The 24,581-nt window shown below is 36.4% G+C and overlaps 1 protein-coding gene across 1 annotated transcript in view; it reads left to right on the top strand.

The window, feature by feature from the left end:
- LOC102057144 (RP1, axonemal microtubule associated) overlaps nucleotides 1–24,581 on the top strand; it is a 144,797-nt gene that overhangs the window by 2,265 nt on the left and 117,951 nt on the right. Inside the window, exons 3-9 of the mRNA XM_055706318.1 lie at nucleotides 2,494–2,625; nucleotides 8,940–9,142; nucleotides 12,462–12,551; nucleotides 14,608–14,740; nucleotides 15,016–15,167; nucleotides 17,413–17,567; nucleotides 20,000–20,058. Coding sequence (XP_055562293.1) covers nucleotides 2,494–2,625; nucleotides 8,940–9,142; nucleotides 12,462–12,551; nucleotides 14,608–14,740; nucleotides 15,016–15,167; nucleotides 17,413–17,567; nucleotides 20,000–20,058 — 924 coding nt within the window. The remainder of the gene's footprint in view (nucleotides 1–2,493; nucleotides 2,626–8,939; nucleotides 9,143–12,461; nucleotides 12,552–14,607; nucleotides 14,741–15,015; nucleotides 15,168–17,412; nucleotides 17,568–19,999; nucleotides 20,059–24,581) is intronic.

The raw sequence follows: 24,581 nt of genomic DNA, 5'->3' as shown, positions 1-24,581 counted from the left end.
GATTAGTGTTCAAATTCAAAGCAAAAGTGTAAAAGCTAAATTTACACCATTTCCCTTGTTTCAGTGATTTTAAAGGTGAAAAGTTTATTGTATACACAATTTCTCCTGTGTACTTATCTAATTTCAAATGATGCAGAAGAAATCTACTTTTTTACTAATACACTTCTGAAAATAAGTATTAAAACAGATGACAAGATAGGGATGAAGTTGACTTCCTGAGTTGATTCCCTATTCTGGCCACAGATTATGGAAGCCTGGGAAATGAATCACAGACTCAGAGAACCATTTAGGTTGGAAAAGAACGTTAATATCATCAAGTCCATCCGTTAACGTAGCGCTGCAAAGTCCACCACTGAACCATGTCCCTCAGTGCCACATCTACACATCTTTTAAATAGTTTCAGGGATAGTGACTCAACCACTTCCCTGGGAGACCTGTTCCAATGTCTCCTTACTCTGGCTACAATATGCAAGTTATCAATATTAGTGATTTCCCTGTTCTGTTGCTCAAATCAACAGTAAATTTCCGCACCTGTTTGGATTTCACTGTGTAAGCCGTTGTCCATCAGCTCCACATCCTCATTATTGCATCTCATCTGTCCTGTCCTCACCAGTAGGAGCTCAGAACCATGTTCAATATGGACAAACACTTAACAAATACTTAGTGCCAAAGACAGTTTAGGTCCTATTCCAGTTCCTCATTATGAGATCAAATCAAGACAAGCTCCCACACAGAGCACAAAGCGGTGGGGCTGGATTCATGCCTCAAAGGTGCTTGTAATGCTTTTAGGAGAAATCTACCGTTTAAGTAAGCTCTATTAAGTTGGCCCCACCACAAGAGACAAACTGTCCCTGAGCATTTACTAACACACTATACCAGCACCTTCACCCAGCCCAAGGCACTGGCAGGGCTGGAGGCACAGGCGGGGACCTGCCTCATCCCCACAGGGCCCTGGCCCCATCACACTGCGTGCCTGGCCAGCCTCTACAGCCATCTCAAGCAAAGGAGTGGAAACCAGGCTAGGATTCAGCTCGGCCGTTCCTTCTGCACTGACACAGCAAAAGCCTTAAGTGCCTTGTCAAAGGCCTGTTTGCGCCCCTCTGCCAGGTGCCCTGGATCAAACATACATACAACTGCATACAGCGATGATCCAATGTTGTCTTGCTGCCAGCTATACCACAGTCTTTCCTGATTTTATAGGGAAAGTAGTTGACTTTAGAGAGGACCTCCTTGGCAGTGTTCAGTTTCTTTTTTAGTGGTGTGAAATACATTGTAGCTTTCCCCCACTAGCATATTCATTATGTGATGCTTCTGTCCCATAGTCCAATTTGAGAACTATTGCAGTTAAAAAGCTTCCTTATTAGGGAGCTGACCTGTTCTAGTCAACTAGCCAGGAGTCAGAATTTGGCTCTCAGCACACTCTGGATCATGGTCAGCAAACTGTCTGCTTGTCTCTTCAGGAGAATGAGGTTTTTAATGTGGTGAACAATTGGTTACCAAACATAGCCAGCTGACTTGGATTATAACTGCAGAAAACAATGAAATTACAGTAACTTGTGTTCTTATCTGTTGGACACAGTTATGAAGATCAAGAAATGAAACATCTCTTAAAAATGCTAAACTGGACATCAGTTTGAAGTTGAGAATTTGGTCAGATTTTTGCCAGACACAAGCAGAACAAGCTCATCCTGGGTGCTTTGACCATCAAAGAGAAAGTGCCAAAACACACAACTGGTCTTAGTATTAGTTGTTCTATGTATATTGTGACTGAGATATACAGAAGCATTATGAAAGTCACTGTAATGGCATCCCTACCATTCAGTCCCTACTTCCTACAAGGTGACAAGAATATTCTGGTTACTGTGTCCTTGTAGAAATGGTGAAACTCTTTTCCTTTGGTACTTTTTGGAAAAGTAGTATTTTCAATGAAAATTCTCAAAAAAGCAGGGTTTACTGAACCATTAAAATAAAGATAAATATTGTTTTGTTACAGCTTTCAGTTCCTTCCTGAATCCTCGTTACTCAGTGAAAGGAAGATAAGAGCTAATATTTTCTATGAAAGCAAACAAGATTGTCTGTTTGTCACCTCACATTATTAGAAATGATCCCTAGCAGTTTTTATTTCAGCATTCCCACTCTTAAGAAAGGAACCATTGGGGGGGTAGAGAGGCTTATTTTGGGGAAAACTATGTTTCAACAAGTTATTTTATTCATGCATTAACATTAAATTGTTACGCTATATTTTCAAAGCAGTAGATGGAGTTTTGTTGGTCTGCCAGATTTTTTTCCACTTTTTGTGGCATGCTGATAACAATAAAAGTCTGTTGCTCGTGGATATGTGATACATAGAGAAAAAGATTTTGGTGTCCACTGTGTGGATCAATTGTGAGACTTGTTATTAGCTTTTGTCACTGAACATATGGGAAGCTTCCAAGCAAGAAAAAAAGCAAATGATTTGTAGCTAGTGACAGAATTTACATTTCATTGTTTCAGTTGGCCGGGAAGAGCCTATGGGAACATCTGCAGCACCCAGTCAAGAGAGGAAAGACATTGGAGAATCTCAGCTCCAACCAGCAAAAGCCCAGAAACCAGTATCTCAAAGCCCTTCAACTTTCCCACCCTCAAGTAAGCAACAGTTTATAAACTAGTTGTGATACAGCACTGTGTTATGTCTGCCCTCCATGCACGTTTGCAGGAAGGACAATGAAGAGCTTCTCTAGACTATACATGCATACATGCAACATAAACCGCATTACCAGTCTTTTTGTAAAAGGGCATTGTAAATGTGGTTTATTGAGAAGGCAACAATCAGTATGTAAATGTTGAATAACTTCACTTTTTTTCCCCCTAAATTAACTAGCCATCTGTCAAATTAAGAGGTTGATATGATACAGAGCCCAATCCAAAGCTCACTGAAAGTAATAGAATATTTCTCATATATGATCTCTCTTACAGTTATGTTTTCTGCTTTATGATTCGCCAGAGGAGAGTAACGTTTTGGCATGCTAGCTTTATGCCTATGTTTTGGCAGGTAGGAATAGATAAACAATGTCGTGGTCGTGCTTCTGGAATGATAGTCTACTGGATATGTTTAGCTAGAATAAACCACCATTTTCTCTTTTAGCTACAGAAGTTGCATAAATGGTGTAAGGCAATGATTTCCCCCACTCAAAAACTTTACAGGAATACTCTGCATCCTAATAACCAAAGAAGGGGTGGCTAAGGAACTAACTGAAACAGGGAATGATACATGTCTTAAGGAGTAAGGATGGTCATGTATGCTTCCTGCCTCTCTTTTATTTAAACCTGCCCAAGGACCCTGTCTACATGGCCTGAATTGTGTTTCATTGCCATGAAAAACAGATGGGATAAATGGAAAATACTAAGCTCGGCAAAGCATGTTGGGGCACATTCACATCGTGGAAAAATATGTTACCCTGAGTAAGCCTTAAAACCAAGATTATATTAGAACTTCCGCTATGGAAGACATGCTTAGTCAGCTAGAGATAGTCCCAAAGGCATTCATGTAGCAAAAAATTCAGGTGGGTTGCTGATTTGGTTTTGGGCTTGATCCTCAGAATGCTATTTCAAAGTGCGCATGAAAAGTTTGACAATGTGGGCAAAACATCAAATATGGCATACTTGTTCAATGGCATAATGTGAAGTATCATGAAGGATTTTAAATACATTCAGTTGAACTAAAGCATCCTGGTTAAATTTAAAGCGTAGGTGTGAATTATTATTAACTACTGTTAATTGTTTCTGGCAACATTGTTTCCATTCTTAGCTCAAAACACCCACTTTCCATTTCTAATCTATCAGACTTCATGTTGTATCATTGTGTCGCAAAGCCTTCCCAAAGTAGTGTGGGTTGCCCACAGCTGGTGAGATATGCTGTAATTGAAACCCATGGCAATGATGCACAAGCCATCAAACCTGTTTTCAAGGAAGCTGGATGGTTTTTGGGTTGGATACAAAGGATCTCTTTATAGAAGCAATATCTGCTGTGAAATTGGTTACACAGAGTCTATAGCACTTTGTAATAAGTATTTCTGACATTCATAAATATGGACTCTGCTTATACAAAATGAACAGAAATATCAAAGTTACTCTGCCCTTCAAAGAAAATGCTCATTTTTAGTAAGATATTTTCATTTAGAATACTTTAGAGGTAACTGCGTTTTGACATGTAGAGGTGAGCCTTAATTTTTAAACTGATATACATTAAATACTCATTTGCTTTTTTACTCCCAGTTAACATTCAAAAAAGGGTGATACCTATATTGAGTATACAATCCAGCAGTACACTTAGCATTCAAACTCAGAACAGATTAACCTTTAGGCTGACCAGTCTGCTAACCAGTAGCTGTGTTTTGGTTGTTTTCATAAATAATAATTGATTTAGGATTAATTAAACTGAAAACTTGCTACGGGAGTTGAGGCTTCTCCTGTTGCAGCGTGAGTTCTTTGTTTCTCAAGAAACTCCTTTCACTGTACAAGGATGGTGGCAGGTCTCAGCTTCTACTTAACAGCTCACAGGATGGAGTCGTTAGAGTGAGTGTCAGAGACAAGTCAGCTAAAATGCATGCAAGGCACCACATCATAGACTCAAGACTGATCAAATGTGCTGCCCAAAACAGAAGGGAAATTATATGTATGTAGCTAGAAGATCACAAAGTCTAGGGATGAAGGAGGTGAAGCAAAAGACACTAAAAGCCTCAAGCCAAAAACTGTAGGGTTTTTTTAACCCCTTTTACTCTTCTGTTACCAGTTGCAAAACCAAGCCAAAGTCATCAGCCCTGCTGGAAATACAGACTTGTGCTGTATTATGTATCAGCTAGCGAGCATGCAAGAATCTTGTGGAATTTCCCAAATGACTTGGTACTGGGGATTTCCTCTTTGCTTGTTCCTTGTGTTTCTCAAATCACATTTAAATTTCAGTGGTGAAAACATCCCTCTGTGTACTAGTGAAAACAAGGGGAGAGATGTCATTAGCTTCCATGACACAAACACTGTCTGTGACATTGAGAACATCTTTGTTGTTTGGTATTAACAAATTGTATTTCTGATAAATGGTTTCTACACCCTCTATGTTCCTTTCCTGTATGTCTGGAATTAGTTTTTTAATATCTTTTAATTACAAGAGAAAATAAGATACAAATGAAATCTGATCTCATTTCCATTTTGTTTATATTGGAAATGATGATACAAGAAGGTGTAATAAAAATTCATCAACTTTATTGTCCAAGCTTCTGCTCTGGAGATTAATTTCTTTGATGGATCATTTCAAAAGTGTCATTCATTCGTATGATGTGCTGAGACAAGATAATTCTTTTTTCTTTAGATTTAGGATAAGTAAATAAAAAAATAAAGTTATTTTTATGAAACTGTGTGAAGGATTGTGACTTCATCATTCTCATGCAGGCCTATCAGAATGAATTTTTGTCACAATAGATTTACAGCATGGTGTCATGAAGTGTGTAAACTCCCATGACTAATGCAGGGTAACCATCAAATCCTCTTTTCAGACTGGAATATTTTTAGCCTGTAGCAAATCAATGTCACTGATTTCCATTTGTAAGAAGAGCCAGTAAATTATGAGGCAAAAAGCACTCCAAGCCTGTGAATTGTTTGTGCATTATAATTCTTTTCAATAGGTAGTAGTTTGAGGTTGCACTAGCTGCTTTGGGTAGCAATAGCCCAAGTACGGAATTCTTTTGCTAAGCATACGGAGCAGCCTGGCATTCCTTATGCTTCTTGAATACCTGCGCATTTTCTGAAAATTTTCATTTCTCTGCTGTGATGAAAGATGTGCTCTAGATAGCTGGAAGGAGCTCAAGCTTTCAGAGTTGCAGCTAAGGAGCTAGGTAACTGCAGTTACAGAAAGTTATATAGCCAAGTTCTCAAAAATATGTATTATACCAAAGCAACTACTCTGCTATGTAGATCTGTTATTTCAGTCACTGAAAGACAAGGGTAGTTAAGTTTTCATTCAGGTAAACATAAGATATTTGCCTTTTGCTTTGTTTTTGGTGTATGGATTTTCTTTTTCTTGTATGGATTTTGTTTTTCTTTCAGAATAACTTGTTTTCAGTCATGATGAAGAATACAATAAAATCAGTGATTATCTGACACTATGATGACACATGACTATGGCCTATTTCTAAATTACTCTAACCATCCCGAAATCGTGCTAGTACTGTTAGAAGCACTGCTGTAAAAGTCATACTACCACAGTTCTGAATTAAAAACTGATTAACCAAATTTTAGACTCTTTACTAGGGCTGAAATTTCCTCTGATTCCAGAAGTTAGTTTTTATTTATTATAGAACTTTGTACTGGTTCCTAGTTCCTTTACAATTCTTTGTGCAATTATTTCTCATCGGTTAAGAGTTCAATGCTAGCGCATCATAATTCAGGTTCAGTGCTTTAGTAACCATGTTGATTTAACCTAGAGGACAACCTGATAATCCAAGTAACTATGTAATTCCTTTTGAGTGCAACTTTTAAGAAAAAAAGCGTTTATTTACTATTATGAAAGTGACATTTGAGGAAATTTAAAGGGAAGATCAGGACCATGTCTCAGTATTGAATCGGCCGTCTTATATGCTGCTGTAGTTAAAAGCAGTTAAGTAAGGCAACTTGGAAGTTAATACCAAAAGGGTTGTCAAGCATTGGGACAGGCTGCCCAGAGAAGCAGCTGAGTCACCATCCCTGGAGGTATTTAAAAGATGTGCAGATGTGGCACTTAGGGACATAGTTTAGTGGTGGACTTGGCAGTGCTAGCTTAATGGTTAGATTCAATGATCTTAAAGGTCTTTTTCAACCTAAACTATTCTATAATTACATGATCCTTCTTCACTTACCCAATTTGCTTCAGTGATGTTTCAGCAGGATGCAGAATTTGTTCCTCAGAAAAATTTATTAAGAAGCAGGTCTCAAGGATTTAAAACTGTTTTTCACTTTGCCTTCAAACTTCTATTTTAATGGTAATAACAAAGCACAGTCAGATAAATTTTGCAGATTTTTGACACAGGTATTGCATTAATTTTTTTTAGTATGTACTGAGCTTGGCTGGACTTAATTTTCTTCATAGCAATCTCTCTGGTATATGTTCTAGCCTGGTGACCAGAGCAGCATTGATAACACACCAATGTTTTAGCTGTAGCTGAGCAGTGCTTGCACAGCACTGAATCCGTCTCACTCTTCACTCGCAGCAAGTATGTAGGGGTCTGGGGGTGTGTGGGGCATGGCAAGAGAGTGGGATGGGAAGCAGCTGGGACAGCTGATCCCAACTGACCAAAGACATACTCCATGCTAAATATTGCCATGCTCAGAAATAAAACCAGAGAAGAGTTTTTCCAAAGCAGTTGTTCCTCAGGGACTAGCTGGGCATCATTCTGCTGGTGGTGAGTGATTGCATTTGCATCAGTTGTTTTTTGTTTGGTTTGATTTTTTTTTTTTTTAGGTTGGGGGGGAGGATTTTTGTGTTTGTTTGTTTTGTTTCTTTTCTTTTTTTTTTTTCTTTTTTTTTTTTTTCCTTTGAGGTAAAGGCAGTTGAATAAGTGAAGGGAAAAACTCCATCCCCGAGAAACCCAGTACAGTATTTTAATCAAGTAAATAAAAAAGCAAAAGGCTCTAATAGCAAGGTGTGTATGCAGCAGGAACATACATAGTATTGCAATGGGAATTCTTCAACAGATTCATATCAGTGGCTATTTATGAGTTCTGCAAAATTGTAAGTGAATTCCATTACGTGTTTGGAGCCTCTGGCCTCCAAAAGCTTGGTTCATAGAAAGTTAATTAATGGATGAAGAATGAGCTGGGGTTTACAAAAGACAATTAATCTGCAATGCAGATTATATTCATTATGGTTAACATATTAAAAAGTCTCTTTGCTGTCACATGAAAAGGCCTCATGAAAAGCAGTTTGTAAACCCCTACAAGATGCAGTATATAGACTGTGCTGGTTCATCTTTTTGAATTCAGGGTTTATATATGCCTCTTGTGCCAGAACAGTTTATAAATTCTTGGGGTCAAGGACTCCCTCTTTTGGAGAGGACTTCATGGTCAGCGGTCCCATTATTGAAAAGTAGTATTCCAGACACCTGATGTTTGTAAACTCCACTTTGATTAGAATACTCAAAACTAAATTCCTTTATCCCAAGGGAATTTCTTTTTTCATATCCCATATGCACTGCCATTTGACATCTTTGTGTACATATATATTTTTGTCTTAAGGGTAGATGGAAGACCACTGTGTGCTATTCTAAAGTGAAATACACGTTTTCCAGCATTGTATTTGTCAGCCAGTAAAGCTGTGAGGTTTAGTCATAAAGTGGTATTGTGCTGCTCTTGTCTCATTCATGCAGAACCTGCCTTAGCCCAAATGCTGGCACTGTATGCATAAGTATGGTTGGGCAAGGATATATTGTGCTCTTTTTTGAGTATTTTACAGTATTTAATTAATATTAAACTTGAAGAAGGTTAATTTCCTGAATAATTTTTTTCATTTAAAATGAAAATTTTTTCTATTCTCAGACATGTGATTCTGCTCATCATGTCCCAACACAAGGCATTAGGGCAGTATTTACAAACTATTCTGCTAATTTCTAAATGTAAGTCTAAACAACCAGAAACATGGATTTAATGGCTGTAGTTCTGCATCATAGTATCCTTGCTCTACACCAGAATACATAGTAAAGAATAATAGGATGATGGCGCACGTGAGAGATACTTCTTTTCCAGTTGATTCTTGTGGCTCAACTAATCAGTACGTTTTTGTCTAGACAAGAAACATAAATCAATCTTTTCAGACTATCTCGCTTGCCATGAAAAAATGCAATCCCCTCTGTTATTTTCATATGTGCTGAAGTTACAACAGCGACTGGCAGTTTCATGTCAATTTTTGTCTCCCAGTAATGTTCTGTATTTCACAGAGGAAATGAGAAATCCCCAAGCTGGTGAGTGTCCCCTTCCTTCACATGATGAATGGAAAGTGTCAATGCTGACAGGAAGTGCAGGAACTGAAGCAGATGTCGCTCTCTGGATATATGGAGACAGAGGAGTAGCTGGACCAATAACTCTTGGCAAGGACAACAGAAAGCAGCTGTTTCTTCCCAGGCAGGAAGATGAATTTCAGGTAGCTAATGAAGGCTAAGAACGTTATTTTAACGTATACCTTTCCAAAGATTATTTTGTCATGTGAAAAGAAAAAATGTTTTTCTCCTATGTTTACTGCATAACATAAATCTCTACCTAATCTGTATGATTTCTGCATTAAATCAGCTTGGTGCATATAATCAGCAACAGAGGAAATACTCTTTCTTTTAACCCCTTCTCCCTTATATAGTAGCCCAAATGGGACAACTGCAGGAGTAAATTGATTTCTGTAAGGTAAGTGATTTGAAACCACTCCTAAAAAAACCATGTCTGATGTAAGATTTGTTTATCATTTAGGGATCTTTAGGAATTAAATCTTCATGCATACACTTTTCAAAGCATACTAGAAAATGTATATTGTGGGATTTGTTCTATTAAGGAAGAAAACCTTCTTTATGGGTGCCATATTATAAATAGCTGAAATGCCAGAAGCTTTACCTATGGAATTACTAAGAGCTCAATCAGATCTACATGTTAACACATCATGACAACACCGAGTTCTGCTATTATTTAAAAGTAACCCCACTTCTATTGTAATACGGAAATTTTGTCTAGGTAGACCAAAAGAAAGTTACCAAAGGGGATAAAATTTCTGGTTCGCTGAAATCTTTCTGTTGAGATGCATGTGACTCGTTGTCTTCAGCTAACTGAAGCAGAAGTTATATTTTTCACGTTATGCACAAATTTTATTTCTGAGCTCATTAACTCTTCTAATACTTAGCCATAGCACAAACCAAGATTATTATTGTCAATAATATTAATAATAACACTCTCTATGAATTGGTATAGGCAGGAAGATAACCAACTGTAGTGTTCATTTTCTAAGCGTGTAGGCTATACATTATGATCCTTGGGAATCCTGTTCTGCTAATTAGTGAATAATTTGTAAGCAATATTGGGTAATGGCATGTTTGCAATGTTAGTCCATACATTCTTAAGAGATGGACCAATTTCTCTTCCCTAAAATAGATATTGCCCATTATGGCTGTGTGCTGTGGATATTGATCTTGTGAGAGAGCAGAATATTTCTCTGAGCACCTGGGGCTACTACTATGATTCTTTACATCATACTGACACTATTGCTTTCAGGCATGAAACAGCAAATATCACCAAAGTGCTTTTTACTCTAGCCTGCACTAGATAAATCCACGAAGAAAAAGCCTATGAGTAAGAGCCCTTCTTTTTTTTCCTTTTAAACCTTATCCTGTACTTGTTTAGCAGGGTAAGTCTTGAAATGAGGATAGAAATGTAAGACTTAAAAGAATTACATCTTCTTTTTAACATTTGCATCTTTGAGCTTGATCAGTGTTCGCTGGTATGTTCTAGAGCAGAAGATGCCAAATTTTATTTTTTAAAGTAATCAATCTTAGCTCTGGCCAGGATTTCTGGGAAGAAAACAGCTTCTGAAAGCCTATAATAATCAGGCATTTTGGAAACTATTTTCTTTAACCTTTCACTTTATCAGTAGTATGCCCAACCATGAAAAATTTGAGTGGAACTATCTTGAGAGATGAAAACCATATGTGGCCTTCCCTCTTTTACCTTACCCATGTGAGTAGTCATTGCCTGCTTAATCCTTTCTAAGACTGTGCATGAGAAAAATCAAGGCTGTCAGAGGGTTTCTTCTGTGAGATCTCTGCTTGTTTTAGACAGAAGTCACTCTTTGCATTCTGACGATGTCCAATAGGTTTATGTTTTGTATTGATACATGAAATGATCATGTAACTTTTATTTTTTTTTAACCAAAAGGCTAAAGAGGGATTCATTAGAATAAACAGACAACATGACTATATTCAGTGAGCACCAGGTCGGTGAATGAGAAGACAGTATCTCATATTACTTGAGAAATGGGTTAGTTTGTGAAAAGCAGGAAATTACAATCACTGTTTTTTCAGTCAAGCTGTATATAAGCCCTTACTTTACTGTTGCTTTAAACCCAAAGTCTCCAGGTCACCTCTGACAAGGCTACTTATAGACAGAAATATTATGAAGCCTAACAAGGACATCAGACTCTGAATCCACAGAACAAAGCTATGTTCTTAAGCTGATGGAAAAGACAAGAACCATATTGTCACATCAGCATTGCAAACCTGGAGTTAGCACTTATTTTGTTAATGAAATTCAGGTTGACGTAGCAACTATATCAATACAAACACAGGTTTGGATTCCATAGATTCTTTCTTAAACAACAATTATAATTTACTGAGTGCATTTCAATGTTAGGGAAATCAAAGATAAAAGTTATTTGCTTCCAGAAATCTTTGACTAAAGCTTGGTAATGCTGTGACTTCAACATAAAAATTTATTATACAAAAGCACAAAGAGTCAGCTAAAAGCTGGTATGAGAACTGAGGTAATTCTGACCTCTGGAAAGCGAAGAGGGCTTTTTGTTAGTGAAGGTAAAGAATGAATGGGTAATATACTAGTACGTGTTTCCAAAAGAATGAAAAGAAAATAATTTTAGTACAATGTAAATAGCTTTTTTGAATGTAAATTATGGAGAGGAACAAGCTATTGCCAGCCTTTTATTAATAGAATTATTTGAGAAATAACATTATAACACAATTACTTTTCTTTTCCTATCAGTACCTTACAAACGATGTGAAGTTATTTATGCTCACTTTAAATAATGGTTAAACTTCAAATAAAACCCCACATAAGTGGGATAGGATAGGGTTGCATAGAGTAGATTTCATAAGTAGGAGCACATATAATGCTTGAAAGTGCAAAGTGCTAATGAATGCAAATCATATTCAGAAAGCAAAGATAGTATCACTGATTTCCAGGGTTTTGCAGATGTCCTGCCAGCTTTTGAAAGCTTATTCTTTAAGATCTCCAAAAGTTTTATAACCTTGGTTTTGACATACTAGGGTTTATGGTCATATTGCTGTGCTGCATTATGAAAGAATTGCGACCAGTGGATTTAATTTTGTATTTCTCATTGCTCTCATCAATGGCTCTCACCAGCCCTTTTTACTCTTCAGACTTTGAAGAGTTTTCTCTTCTGCCAAATCATTTCCCTGGCAAGCATTGTAATTTCACTTGGCTATAAAGTGGTGTTCAGACAGAAATCTGCTTAGACAAAATAGAATCAGTCTCTTTTCTGGATCCCATAATCCAAAGTCTGCCAATCAAATATTGTGTCCTGTTCCTGTGCACTCAGATGCTACAAGGTTCAGAGAAATCTAGAACCAGTTGCAAAGATTAATGAGCATGCAGCCTCTACCACACAAGTTTAAAGTGTAAGTTATTATTTTTTTTCTATAATTTTTATGTTGTATTGTTCTGGCTTTATTCAGGTTAAAATAAAAAGCATTGGGAATATCTACAAGATAAGAATTGAACTTGATGGATTACTGAATGAACAATCAGAGTGGAACTTACAAAGGGTGAGATTTTTTATGGTGATTTTTTCCTGTTTTATTAATTTTTGTATGAACTGAAAACCTATCTTTTCATGAAGCCATGGTTTAATGAATTAGAAAATGTTGACTGCAATATGTTCTTATTGCTTTGTGTTCTTAGGTTGCTTTAGAGATGACAAAAGCACTGATACAGTCCATCTCCTAAGAGCTGGAAATATGTAGGATTATTTTGCAATTATTCTGAATTGATGTAGTTTGCAGATACCAGTTTTAGCGTACTGATATATTCTACCAAGTTTTGCTTTCTGAAAGCTCACCTGTACTCTGCAGTGTGTGTTAGGGAGATTCTAGCTATAAATTCAAGCTCTGAAAAATTGAAAATGGTGAAGTAACAGTTATTCCATGACAACTACATGTGAAGAATTAACAAAGTTTGCTTAGGAGTAGAGTAGTCCTAACTGGCCCCAAACATAGCTCACAATTGCAACCATTTTCAGGGAAAAAGAAACTGCTGGGTTTTTTCAGTTTGTTGAATTAATTCTTCTTCTCTGCTTCTGTTTTAACTGTATCTTTTCTTGTGATATCTAGGGAAGTTCACCAGATTAAATTTATACTAAATTCTTGCTAACACTGACCCCCGTGTAAGATTTATTTCAGAATTGCAGATAAATATCTGTCTTCTGTTTCTTATTTTAAATCTGTAAAAGACACGTGTTTATCCTTTGGCTTTGAATTTGTCTTCAAAAGCCTGATTTAGACAAGCAGAATTACACAGTAGTAACAGATTTTTACGTTAACCCAAAGGCCTTAACTGTGACTGTACCAAAACTGAATGTGCAGGAATCCTACTTTCCATCCTGGTGGTTACAAAATATTTCTTTAACAATTTGGTCCAAATTTCATAGGGTAACCCTGGGATTTCAAATATTTCTTTTCACAGAAAGAAAGAAATCCAGTTGAAAGCTGTGTTTTTCCCACAAAGCAGTTAATATTTGTGATTGTTGCGAATCAGCAGGGGGAGCTCTGCCAATAAACATTACAGATTAAGAGTCACTCCTGAGCAGTATTTCATGTTAGAATAAATACATGCTTTGGCGTTAAAAGAAATGTTTATTCTACTTAAAATAATACTTTATTGGAAAAGTGAGATAAAGGCATATATTGTCCTGATTTTCTAAGTGTTAGAATTTGAATGTGAATGCTTGTTTTCATAATTTTGTTTGCAAGGCTTATGCTTGCTATATGCAAAACACAACTGCTGAAAGCCAATTTTTTGGCACTTATTTCCTTTTGTTAGTGAAGGCCTATGGAAAGAACTGTACGAAGTAAACATTGTTGTAGTTCAAGACCAACAAGAAATGCTCCCATGAAAGAGGGGAAAGACTGTTTTAGTTATAGGAAATAAGACAGCTATCGGAATGTACAGTGGCAAGTAACTCAATAATTTGAATTCTAACTACTTTCAGAGGAATATATAGAGGGTATTGGTACCCAGGTTGGCTTTTGTTCTGCTGTAGAAGAGCCAAATATAATAGAAATTGATTTAATATTTCAACATAACCTTTTCTTGCCAAAGTTCAGAAGGATGTAGATGATGAGTTTCATCCTGTTTTCATTTTAATATAAGAAATGTGTCAATCTTTCCACATCTTCCAAAAGCTTAGTCTCTCCTAACCTCACCTGTTAGAAAATTTTCAGTTTACAATACTCCATAGAAGTGGTTCACTGATAGAAATCAGAATTAGTGACATTTCTTATGGCAAAAAAAGCAAATTTCAATTATAGATTTGTTTGTTCCAAGAATGAGTAAAGTCCAGGGCATATTCAAAGAATAGAGTGTGGCAGTTTCACCTGCAATACCACAGGTGTGAGTAAAGATCTTCTCTGGTAACAAGCCCGGCTGCAGAGTAGTGGCCAAAGAAAAAAAGTTTTCATACCGCAGTTACGTATGTAATATTTTCTGATCATGTTATTATTTTCTGAGATAGAAGAAAAGATATACAAAAATATGTTTTTCTGTTGAGAAACAAAGCACTGGAAAGAGTGAACTGATTCATAGCTGGAATTGCTTCTTCTCTAGGTGACAATGCAACATCTAAAGAACAAGAAAATGCTGAATTTCCCAGCAAACACATGGTTGTCAAAGAATCGTGATGACAGAGAATTTCTCTGTGAACTTCCAGTAGTGGAAGCTGGAAAACCTATCTATCCAAGTATGTATGTACTTCAGTTGCACAGTTACATACTTATCCATTACCTGGTTTTCAGTTTTAATATAATCTGAATTATATTCCATTTCCTGTACATTCCTAAATGTGGTCTCAGCAATCTTAAAAACAGATAGTTACACTGATTTCTGGAGAATATATTCCAAAAATTAATTGCAAATCAAACTTGTCGGTGGTGTTCCCATTAAGCTATAGTAGTGAGTAAAATGAATTGTGATTATACCTAACTTGTATTTTCTTCTTTTGGATATTTTCGGAAGTCGTTTTATACCATGTTTATGTGTACACTGGTGACTTGGAGCAAGCTGATACAGATTCTGCTGTTTATCTGTGTATCTATGGAAAGAGAGGAGATTCCGGTCTAAGACTTCTGCATAAAACTGGTATGCGAGTGACACTTCAGAGAGGAATGGTAAGTCTGAAAACCAATTTGCTTAGATGTATAAACATATTGAAGTAACCTATATGGGTCTGAACAGGTTCCTAATAAAAAAGAATCATAGAGGTTTAGCAAAATAAGTTCTAAGAACTAAGGAAAATAATTTTCTGCTGATCAGGAATGACTAGAAAAGTTAAAACACAGGCAGGAAAAGGGGAGGAAAAATGATTTGAAGAATCACCCTAGGATGGTGAGAGGAGCTGCCTATGAATTTAAAACATATTCTGTCAAGCTATGATGAGTTACAGCTGGATCCAAAAAAGTTCACATAAATTGTTCCATGAATTCTGTTCTTAGTAGGACTTTGTTATGTATTTCTTTTACTGTATAATAATATAGTATTGTGATTAATACGGAGCAGATTTAAAGTAATCTTTCTTTCAGTTACCTCCTAGCTCCTCCATAAGTAAAATATACATCATCCTGATTTTCTGCATTAGTGTATGGTTGAATTTTAGGAACTACTGAATTTAATCCCAGCTCTGCCACTAGCCTTATTACGACCTTCCATTAAGCCTGTTTCTTCCTTTGTGAGCTATTGAGGATTAACTCTTGTACATCTAACAAACAGTATCAAGCTGTTAGTGGAACACTCAATTACACAATAAAAAGCAGTATCTAAAATGCTAAGCATAGTAATAACCCACTTGGAAACTTCAGCTGTGTCTATATTATTTTAAAATACGTACTATATTATTAATGTATGAGATTTAAAATTCTACTCAAACTGAAATTCAGAATTGGAGTGGATTTTTCTGGAGGGATTATTCTAGCCCGACTGACAGTAAATTCAGCATATTATTTATACAGGGGCTAAGCAGGGGTGGCTCAAAGTGCACTTCATAACAGAAATGGGTGAATGAGACAGTGGATTGTACGGAACAGCAGAGCAGGGCCTGGGATATGTCTTTTTATGACAAAGGCTGTTGAGCGCTGACTTGAACAATTTGTTTTCATCCCTGCCACAGACACTTTACATGATATCGGACAAATCACTTAAGTTTCCCTGGGTGACCACTTTTTGTATGCTTCTGTTTTGCTGCACAAACCAGTTTAACTTTCCTGAGCAACATTAGCCGTAACTGAGATTCGTTCAAAGAGAATTTTGTTCTGCACCTAGTAAGCTCTTTCAAATGTTAAATATGCCAACAAATTAACCCCTCTGTTAACCCCAAACTACTCTGCATCTTTGACACTTTTAGCAATAATCTCTGTGCTTTAACTATCTACGTAAAATGGAACATTATGCAGATGGCCTTTCAGAAAAAAGATTTCAGCATTTGTGGAAATCTGGGGTACTATGGAAAAAGCGCAAAAGTGAAGTCACTGGGGAAATCAGTTCTGTTTCACTGAAGTCTATGGGTGGTTGCAGTAAATAATGCATACAGTCATAAAGACAATGAAGATAAAAAGAAATATTGAAAAGCTGTAGTTCTGCCTGTGTACGATTTGAGGCAGGGACCCTTCAGAGAGAATAGCTTGTGGTCATATATTACATATACAGAAGGGAGAGGTAAAGTTGCATAGGCAGTCTTAATTCTGCTGTTTGCTAAGGACTGAGAATTTTACAGATAAAAATTTTCCAGTGTAGTGCTTTCCTTCATTTTCCTTTTACTGAGAAGAGTGATCTGGACTGTTACATTTAGAGAGAGAAATCTATATGCTTTTTACTGTGATGGAAAATTAGCAGCCTGGCCTTTCACCTGATCAGCTTCATGCTCCTATGAAAACAATCTTTGCCAACTGTAAGCATAAGCTTAAATGAATAACAAGGGGAAAGTTGCATTTCAGACTCCAGTTTCTTCCAGCAGAATAAAATGTAAATAGAGTAGGTGAGACCAAAAAGAGCATTTTAACTACATTTTACATAAATACCAACAAAGGAGATAAGAGCTTTAACTCATTCTTACCTAGGAGAGAATAATTGTAAATGGTATGGTATTGAGACAATAGTGAGGGTTTGTGTGCAGCGTTTCGGATGATGGCTCACAACACAATCTATTTGGCATTATTGCTGCAGCCTGATTTTAGTAGTGTTTTCTCATTTGCTCTAATACATAATAAAAATACATTTAACTGTTCAGATCCAAACACTTTGAATACAGTCCAGCTGTCATAAAAGCAATGGGAATCTTTGTACACTGTGAGACTTAATGAGGCTTTTAAAAGACTTCAACTTAGTGGTGGCAAAATGCAGCGTGCTGTCTCTGTCTTCTAGGTCAATGCTTTTGAAGTGGAAGCTGTATCTCTTGGAAAGCTGCAGAAGGTGCTGTTGCGCTGTGAGGCTAGTGCCAAGTCCCAGTATTGGTACTGTGATAAAGTCATTGTCAGAGAAACTGAGAACAACTTGGAATATGTTTTCCGTTGTGAAAGGTAATTTTTACGATATTCTTAAATATGTTTCACTACCATTATTATGCCAACCAATATACTAAATATGAATTTTCCAAGGAAAGACAAATTTGGATTATTTTGCAGTTTTGTAAAATCCACAAAATGTGTTGTTCCAGAACAGATTGCTTGAGTTAATATGCTGTAGGAACCACAGCAAAGATTAAATGCTTATATTGTGGCTATGTTACTAGATTGTGCAGCCTTGTCATAGAAGGATCAGTGCTATCAGCGTGACTTTCCTATTCAGCAAGGAAAAATAAACCACACAAAAAAATTCTAAATTAATTGCATTTCTAAATGGGAAAGAAAAGAGATTTGCCATCCAGGAGTAGCATTCACTCTCTTTATGAACAACAGCATTCCTAGAGAGACAAATATGACATCCAAAAGTCAGAATTCTTTTGTGGTTTTTCCATTTAAGTTGTTAAATGAGCATCTTGAAAGTCAATTGATAAATACTGCATTTCACATGTTTGGAAGAACACTGGTAATCCCACATTTGGAGTTTTCAGTTTTTCAGTCTCTCTCATGGGTATGTGCTTCATTCGAGTGAAATGAAGTGTAAAGAAACAATGTAACCATCTGACAAGGCACTAGAATTAATAATATTTAATTAATAATTATGAATAAATGCCTAGTTATTTTTTCTGGATTTTCAGAAATTTGTTATTTGCAACCCTTGGTGTCACATCCTCAAAAAAAAGAATTAAGATGCTCTCTCACCTTGATAAATCTCTCTAAAACTGAGATCTTTCTTTAATGAGTGACATGTTTTTAAATAGTAGTATAACACAGGATTTCTCTGGAGTAGATTTGGATGCAGACCAGCTATTGTTGCTAGCTGTGGTTGCTACCTTTCTAAAAAAAACAGGGAACATTTCCTAATGGAAGTTCTACAGAGAAATCAGGCCAGCTGCCTACCTCAATCATGACAAATCAACTCTGTCATAGCTGTCACAGCTGTCCTCCAGTGGGTAAGAACAGCTTAGGGATGATGCATGTCAGGGTAACACAGCTTAGGAACGATGCATGTCAGGGCACTTTGCTGTATTAATTCTGTGATAATTAACACCAGATGTTGATCACCAAAATTATTCAGTGGCACTGTCAAGAAGAAACTGAGAGAGGGGTTTTTTTGTTTGTTTCTAATTTTTCTACAAGGCAACACTGCCACTGAAAAATGGTTAAAATAGGTCAGTGATGGGGGTTAGGGGAAGCTTCCTTGTTGGCCAAAATGTAAAGCTGAAACACTGTGCTTTATTCAAGGACGGGGGAAGTTTTTGCCCTTCAGAAATCTCTTTAATATATTACTTTTCAGCTTCACAGCTTTATTTTACATGGATATTTTATGATCCAGGCTATGAAAAAAATGCTGTATTTTTTTCTTGTTTAGCCAAGGAAACATCAGCATTTTGTCTGGCTTAAAAATCTGATATTAGTTTCTGAATATTCAACAGCTCCTACTGGCTTTCAATTATACAGTATTAGTTACAGACTAATACTTCTTAGCATTTAAGATTGCAGAAGATACCTGTGTGGTCAGGTCTTAGCAGAAGTGATATAAATAAGTAGTTGTCTGGTAAGACAAATTTATTTCTTAGGGACTAGTTCTTATATGAATTGACCTGTTAATGTTTTCAAGACAAAAAGTAAGGAACCTTCAAAAGCTGCTCTGGAGTCATCCTGCCCATCTTATGCTGGATTCCCAACAGGCTCATAGGAGACTGAATAGTTTAGGTCATTCCTGGAGAGTCTGTGGAAGTGGACTGAGTAAATAAAAACCAGCCATTTGGAAGCTTACTGAATTATTTCTTTTCCTGTTAAAAATCAGGTTATTTTTTTACCAAGCAGGAGGAAGCTAAAACAGTTGGTAATCCATGTTCTGAATGAAAAGGTTTTAACATTATCTGTAACCTAGAGTAACATGACTAAGAAACATAACCAATGTTTGCCTTTAATTTGTACTTTCTCAGACTTCTCTGTCCTCAATTTGTAGAAGGAATAAGGAAGAGCAGTATTTGATTCCATCTTTGTTTTTAACACTGAACTTTGATTTTAAGAAATAGTGCAATAGATAAATACAAATTATACTTAGCACTCAATCCACAGTACTAAAAAAAATGTTCTGTGCCATAGTCTTCTGTTTAGCTATAAAATAAGTACAGTTGTGCCACATGAGTGTCTAATCTGACACAGGTATATTTTACGCTTACACAGCTCTTATGTCTGCACAAATAAAATTCTTTGTTGGTTCAAATAATTTGTACTTAAACATCTATCAGGCAAAATACTAAAATATTAGAGGTAGAGACCTTTGCTGTTATATGTATTCAGTAAGAAAATTTATATGGTAATACAGTGGAGAGTAAGCTGATTCCTACCTGCTTTTCTGCTTTCTTTCTTATTCTTAGGTGGCTTCCATTTGTGTCCCAAGGTGTAATTCATTCAGAAATTGAGTTGTACCCTCAAGGTAAGGTTTATTGTAGCTTTATGAAAGTAAGATCAGTGATTTCTAATTACTCTGAAGAAATCTGGGCTGAATTTACACTTTAAGTATCAGAGTTAACCATTCTGCAGCTTCCTTTGTTACATTTCTGAGACAGTATATTTTGTGTTTGCGTTGTACGATGGGTATAGGTGATAGTGAGAAAATCATAAGGGAATGAATGAGAAGGAAAGTTTTCTTGTATTGGCTAAAATCACAGAATTTCTTTTTCACCTCTTCTTTCAAACTTTTTCTTTAATGTTAAAAGATAGATCCTTTATTAACTGCTTTTTTTGGTTTTTTTTTTTCAGAATTTCAAATAAATCAACAGTTGAAAATGCAAGAAGCAGCAAATGGTAAATGCTGCTTGAGTCTTGTCTTTAGTGAAGATTGTTTCTGTTTCAGAACAAATAGCTTTACACATTGTTGCCATTTCTATTTATTTTAAAACATTAATTACATATACTGTTGAACATTTTAGGAAACCAAACTTCACATTGCAATTTAAACAATAAATCACTTTATTTATGTTTTCTTTTTATTCTGTCATTTTTCTTTCTGTAATGTTAATTTCCTCTCTGTTTGAAAATTCATATTTTTCTAGTACTTATTGATGATCTATGTTAATTTCAGATTTTTGTGTTAACATTTTAAACCACAATTCTTTCTCCTCGGCTATACATAGTTTTGTTCTCATCATTAGTTTTTAGTTTTCTTTTTTACCTGTGATTTCATATTTGTTCAGCTTGACTCTTCTGTCCTTGCAACCAGCACAGATTAAATTACATTTCTTAATAACACGTAACCATTTCTCAGCTGTGAGAAGTGCTTCATGCTTTAGATTGAACAATAATTTAGAAGATGTTGTGAGAAAGTTTGAAAATGTTTATTCATAATTCATTTTATCGATCAAGATATCCACAAAGGCCCAAATATCTTGTCTTAAATAGTGTCCCTGTGGCACTTAATGACAAAATTGGTACCCGGTTATTTTACAAATTATGTTCAAATCATATAAGCTGTATTTTGGATCAAAAGTATCTTTGTCCTTCTTCCCTTCTATGCCTTTTTCAGAAGGCTTTAATTTTCTATCTGTTCATCGCTCTTTGTACTGTAGCTGTTCTGCGTGCCTTGCTTCCACAAGGCAAGCATCTAGAGATCTGCCTTTACATAGATCAAATCAGTCTGCTTAGTCCTTTCTGCACCTATAGCTGGGTGTTTACGCTGTGTCTTTTAAGCTTTGCTTGTCTGGTTACACAGTAAAAGTTGCAGTGCATAAAAATTGCCCCATAAGCCAAACAAAAGAAGACAAAGAGCAGGAATAAACTAAGTGTATATCCCACTGGCCTGTCTTCAGTGGAGATGGGCTTGGTCTTGCAGTGAACATTTTATTCACAGCGCTCTCACCCTGACCCTGTGGGACAAATGTCTTTGTGCTGTCGGGAAGAGCTGAGCACCGGTCTCATTGACAAAACTTACCCCTTGTCAAAGCAGATCTGTTTCATGGAAACACAAGGTGGATTTATTGTAAATGCCTCAGTGAGAGTTAGGCAGACAAAAGCACATGCACCAAATACCCTCTTGTTTGGGGCACTTGTTGGAATATGGAACAGTGGGAAAGAGACTTGAAATTGTTTAGCCCATATCTGCAAGGACTGCTCCGATTCCTGGATGAGTAATTCATCTGAGATTTTGTTAATTTACTTTTTTTCCCATGACCTTTTAAAATATATAATTTTCATTCAATCTAACTTGTTGTTTGGGTTTATTCATCTGAGATTTTGTACGTTTACTTTTTTTCCCATGAGCTTTTAAAATATATAATTTTCATTCAATCTGACTTGTTGTTTGGGTTTATTCATCTGAGATTTTGTACATTTACTTTTTTTCCCATGAGCTTTTAAAACATATAATTTTCATTCAAACTAACTTGTTGTTTGGGTTTATTCATCTGAGATTTTGTTCATTTACTTTTTTTCCCATGAGCTTTTAAAATATATAATTTTCATTCAATCTAACTTGTTTGGGGTTTTTTTCTTCGGTTTTTGTTTTTTTTGTAAAACAGATTTTTTTCTGGGAAGTAGAACTTTCTAATGTATTGTATTGTTTCTAATATTCTAGAAAGAAAAAATTATGAAAAGTAATCTGTTCATCCGCGTATTCGAAATGAAAGTCACCTCATTACACATTTTCTGTATTCTTTTCTCCTCATGTGTATTCCTCTTCAGTCATTAAGGAATTATCGGTATTCTACCAACTTTCTATGCCAAAGAGAATGAGAATTATGTGTTTGTAATACTTACTGTCTCCAGTTTCTATTTGAAAGCATGCAGGAATGCAACGAGGATTTCTGGCATCAAAGAGATTAGAAATTTTAGGATTCTTCTCCTGTACTCACATTGATGTTCAAACACAAAGTCTAGTTGTTTCCAGAAAAAGAAAAACCTTCAAAGTCTATATATAGAAGTACAAACAAAACCTTTTTTTTATGTTTTTGTGGAAGTTTGATTCCCTTTTTTGTCTTGAGAGTTGTACTTGTGTGTACACTTACTACACTTACCCTCTGGAGGCAGGAGCTGAGCTAGGTAGAACATACAGTCTCAAGAGTACAACTGTGTGGTTTCAAAACTGCATTGCTTAACAAAAGACAGACTTGGAGAGGATAATAGAATAGAAAAGGCCATCAAGAGCACTTCAGGTACAAGAAATCAGACAATGAACAAGTCCAAAAGAAAACACATTTTGCCTGCTTTTAAATGAATATTTGTTTCTGAATGACTTTTTTTTTTTAATTTTTAGGAGGAGCAGTGGGTCATATTTTACCATTTGTCTGCATCATTCTCATAAATTGAATTGTCCTTATTTTCCAACCAAATGGTCCAACGGAACTTTGTCTTTAAGGAATTGATATTATATTGTTTGAAAACAGAAAAGGCTAACTTTTTTGGTATATGAGCTCTTCTACAGGGCAAGGAGCTCCTGCTTTATGCTCTTTGTTTCTACCTTCAGTGTATAGAGGCTTTTCACCCTTCTAATTGATGTTGATCCTTTTGTAGCCTGGTGCTATGGTTCTTTTGTCATGAAAGTGAGTCTATAGAGAAAGCTGTGAGGATGCAAATTTTCAAAGGCACAAAAGAGCTTGTTACAAGCTGGAGTCTTGTAATTTTTAGTGGAAATCAGATGATTCACTTCCTTTATAGAATCATATAATGGTTTGGCTTGGAAGAGATCTTAAAAGATTGTCTAGTCCACCCCCCTGCCCTGAACAGGGACATCTTTCACTAGTCCAGGTTGCTCAAAGCCCCATCCAGCCTGACCTTGAATGCTTCCAATGATGGGGCATCTACCACTTCTCTGGGAAACCTGTTCCCGTGTCTTACCACCTGTATCATAAAAAAATTCTTTTCATGTCCTGTCTAAATTTACCCTCTTTTTAAAACCATTTCCCCCGGCCTGTTACAGGTCTTGGTAAAAAGTCTTTGCCTTTCTTATAAGCCCTCCTTCATATATTGAGAGGCTGCAATAAGGTCTCTCTGGAACCTTCTCTTCTCCGGGCAGAATGACAACCTCTCTTCACAGGAGAAGTGTTCCAGCCCTCTGATCATTTTCATGGCCATCCTGTGGACCTACTCTAACAGGTCCATGTTTTTCTTGTGCTGGACTCCCCAGAGCTGGATGCAGTACTCCAGGTGGGATCTCACCAGAGCAGAGTACAGGGGCAGAATCTCCTCCCTTGACCTGCTGGCCAGGTTCAATTGACCAACCAAATGAGCTGTTGCTGTTTTCTGCATTCCCAGCTGTGTATTTATGCATATTTAAAAATCTATCATCTTCCAAAATCAGGTGTCAGCCAGACCTCAAAAACTTGGAAAACAGATCAAACTTCCTGCTCCAGTTAGGTCTTTGTGTGGCAAATTACTGAGGGATAATGGGGTTGACCCAAGATAAATGCTTCTGTCAGACAACAGATTTAATTCATGCAGGCACTACCAGACAGCTTTCTATTAATAAAACTGCAGTGTATGCTGTGGCATTTGTTTATAAGACGGCTGTGGGCTGGTATTTCATTTGTTGTTTGCCTTGCACAGAATGAATTTAAGTCACTAAGGGGAACTTGTTTCATACAGGCAAAAGCTGTAACCAAAAGAGGGGTGGACAGAGTGCCATCCCAGCTTTTCAGATGTAGAAATGCATTTTCCAATCCTGAATTGTTCTTTTTAAAAAAGGAGGTTTACATTAAGCTTCTTTCAGATATTGAAATAACTTGTGTACATTGTATGAGAGCAGAGATGACATTTTAGTATCAGGGAAGTTTTATACAAAATGATTTTCTGATGAGTCCTCATCCTCAAAAATCTTTTTTTTTCATGCTAATCCCAATGACATACCTCCATTCAGGCAAATGGAGCTCTTGGCATGTCACATCAACGTAAAATGAAAGGAAATTGTACTTAATTGGGATGCTTTGATAGCTTTTTCCTGTTGCATTTCTTGGTTATAGGTGTTGT

The sequence above is a fragment of the Falco cherrug genome, chromosome 3, assembly GCF_023634085.1.
Source record: "Falco cherrug isolate bFalChe1 chromosome 3, bFalChe1.pri, whole genome shotgun sequence".
In the NCBI taxonomy this organism is placed as follows: Eukaryota; Metazoa; Chordata; class Aves; order Falconiformes; family Falconidae; genus Falco; species Falco cherrug.
Note: the sequence above shows the minus strand (reverse complement) of the source record. Positions and strands in the feature narration are given on the sequence as shown.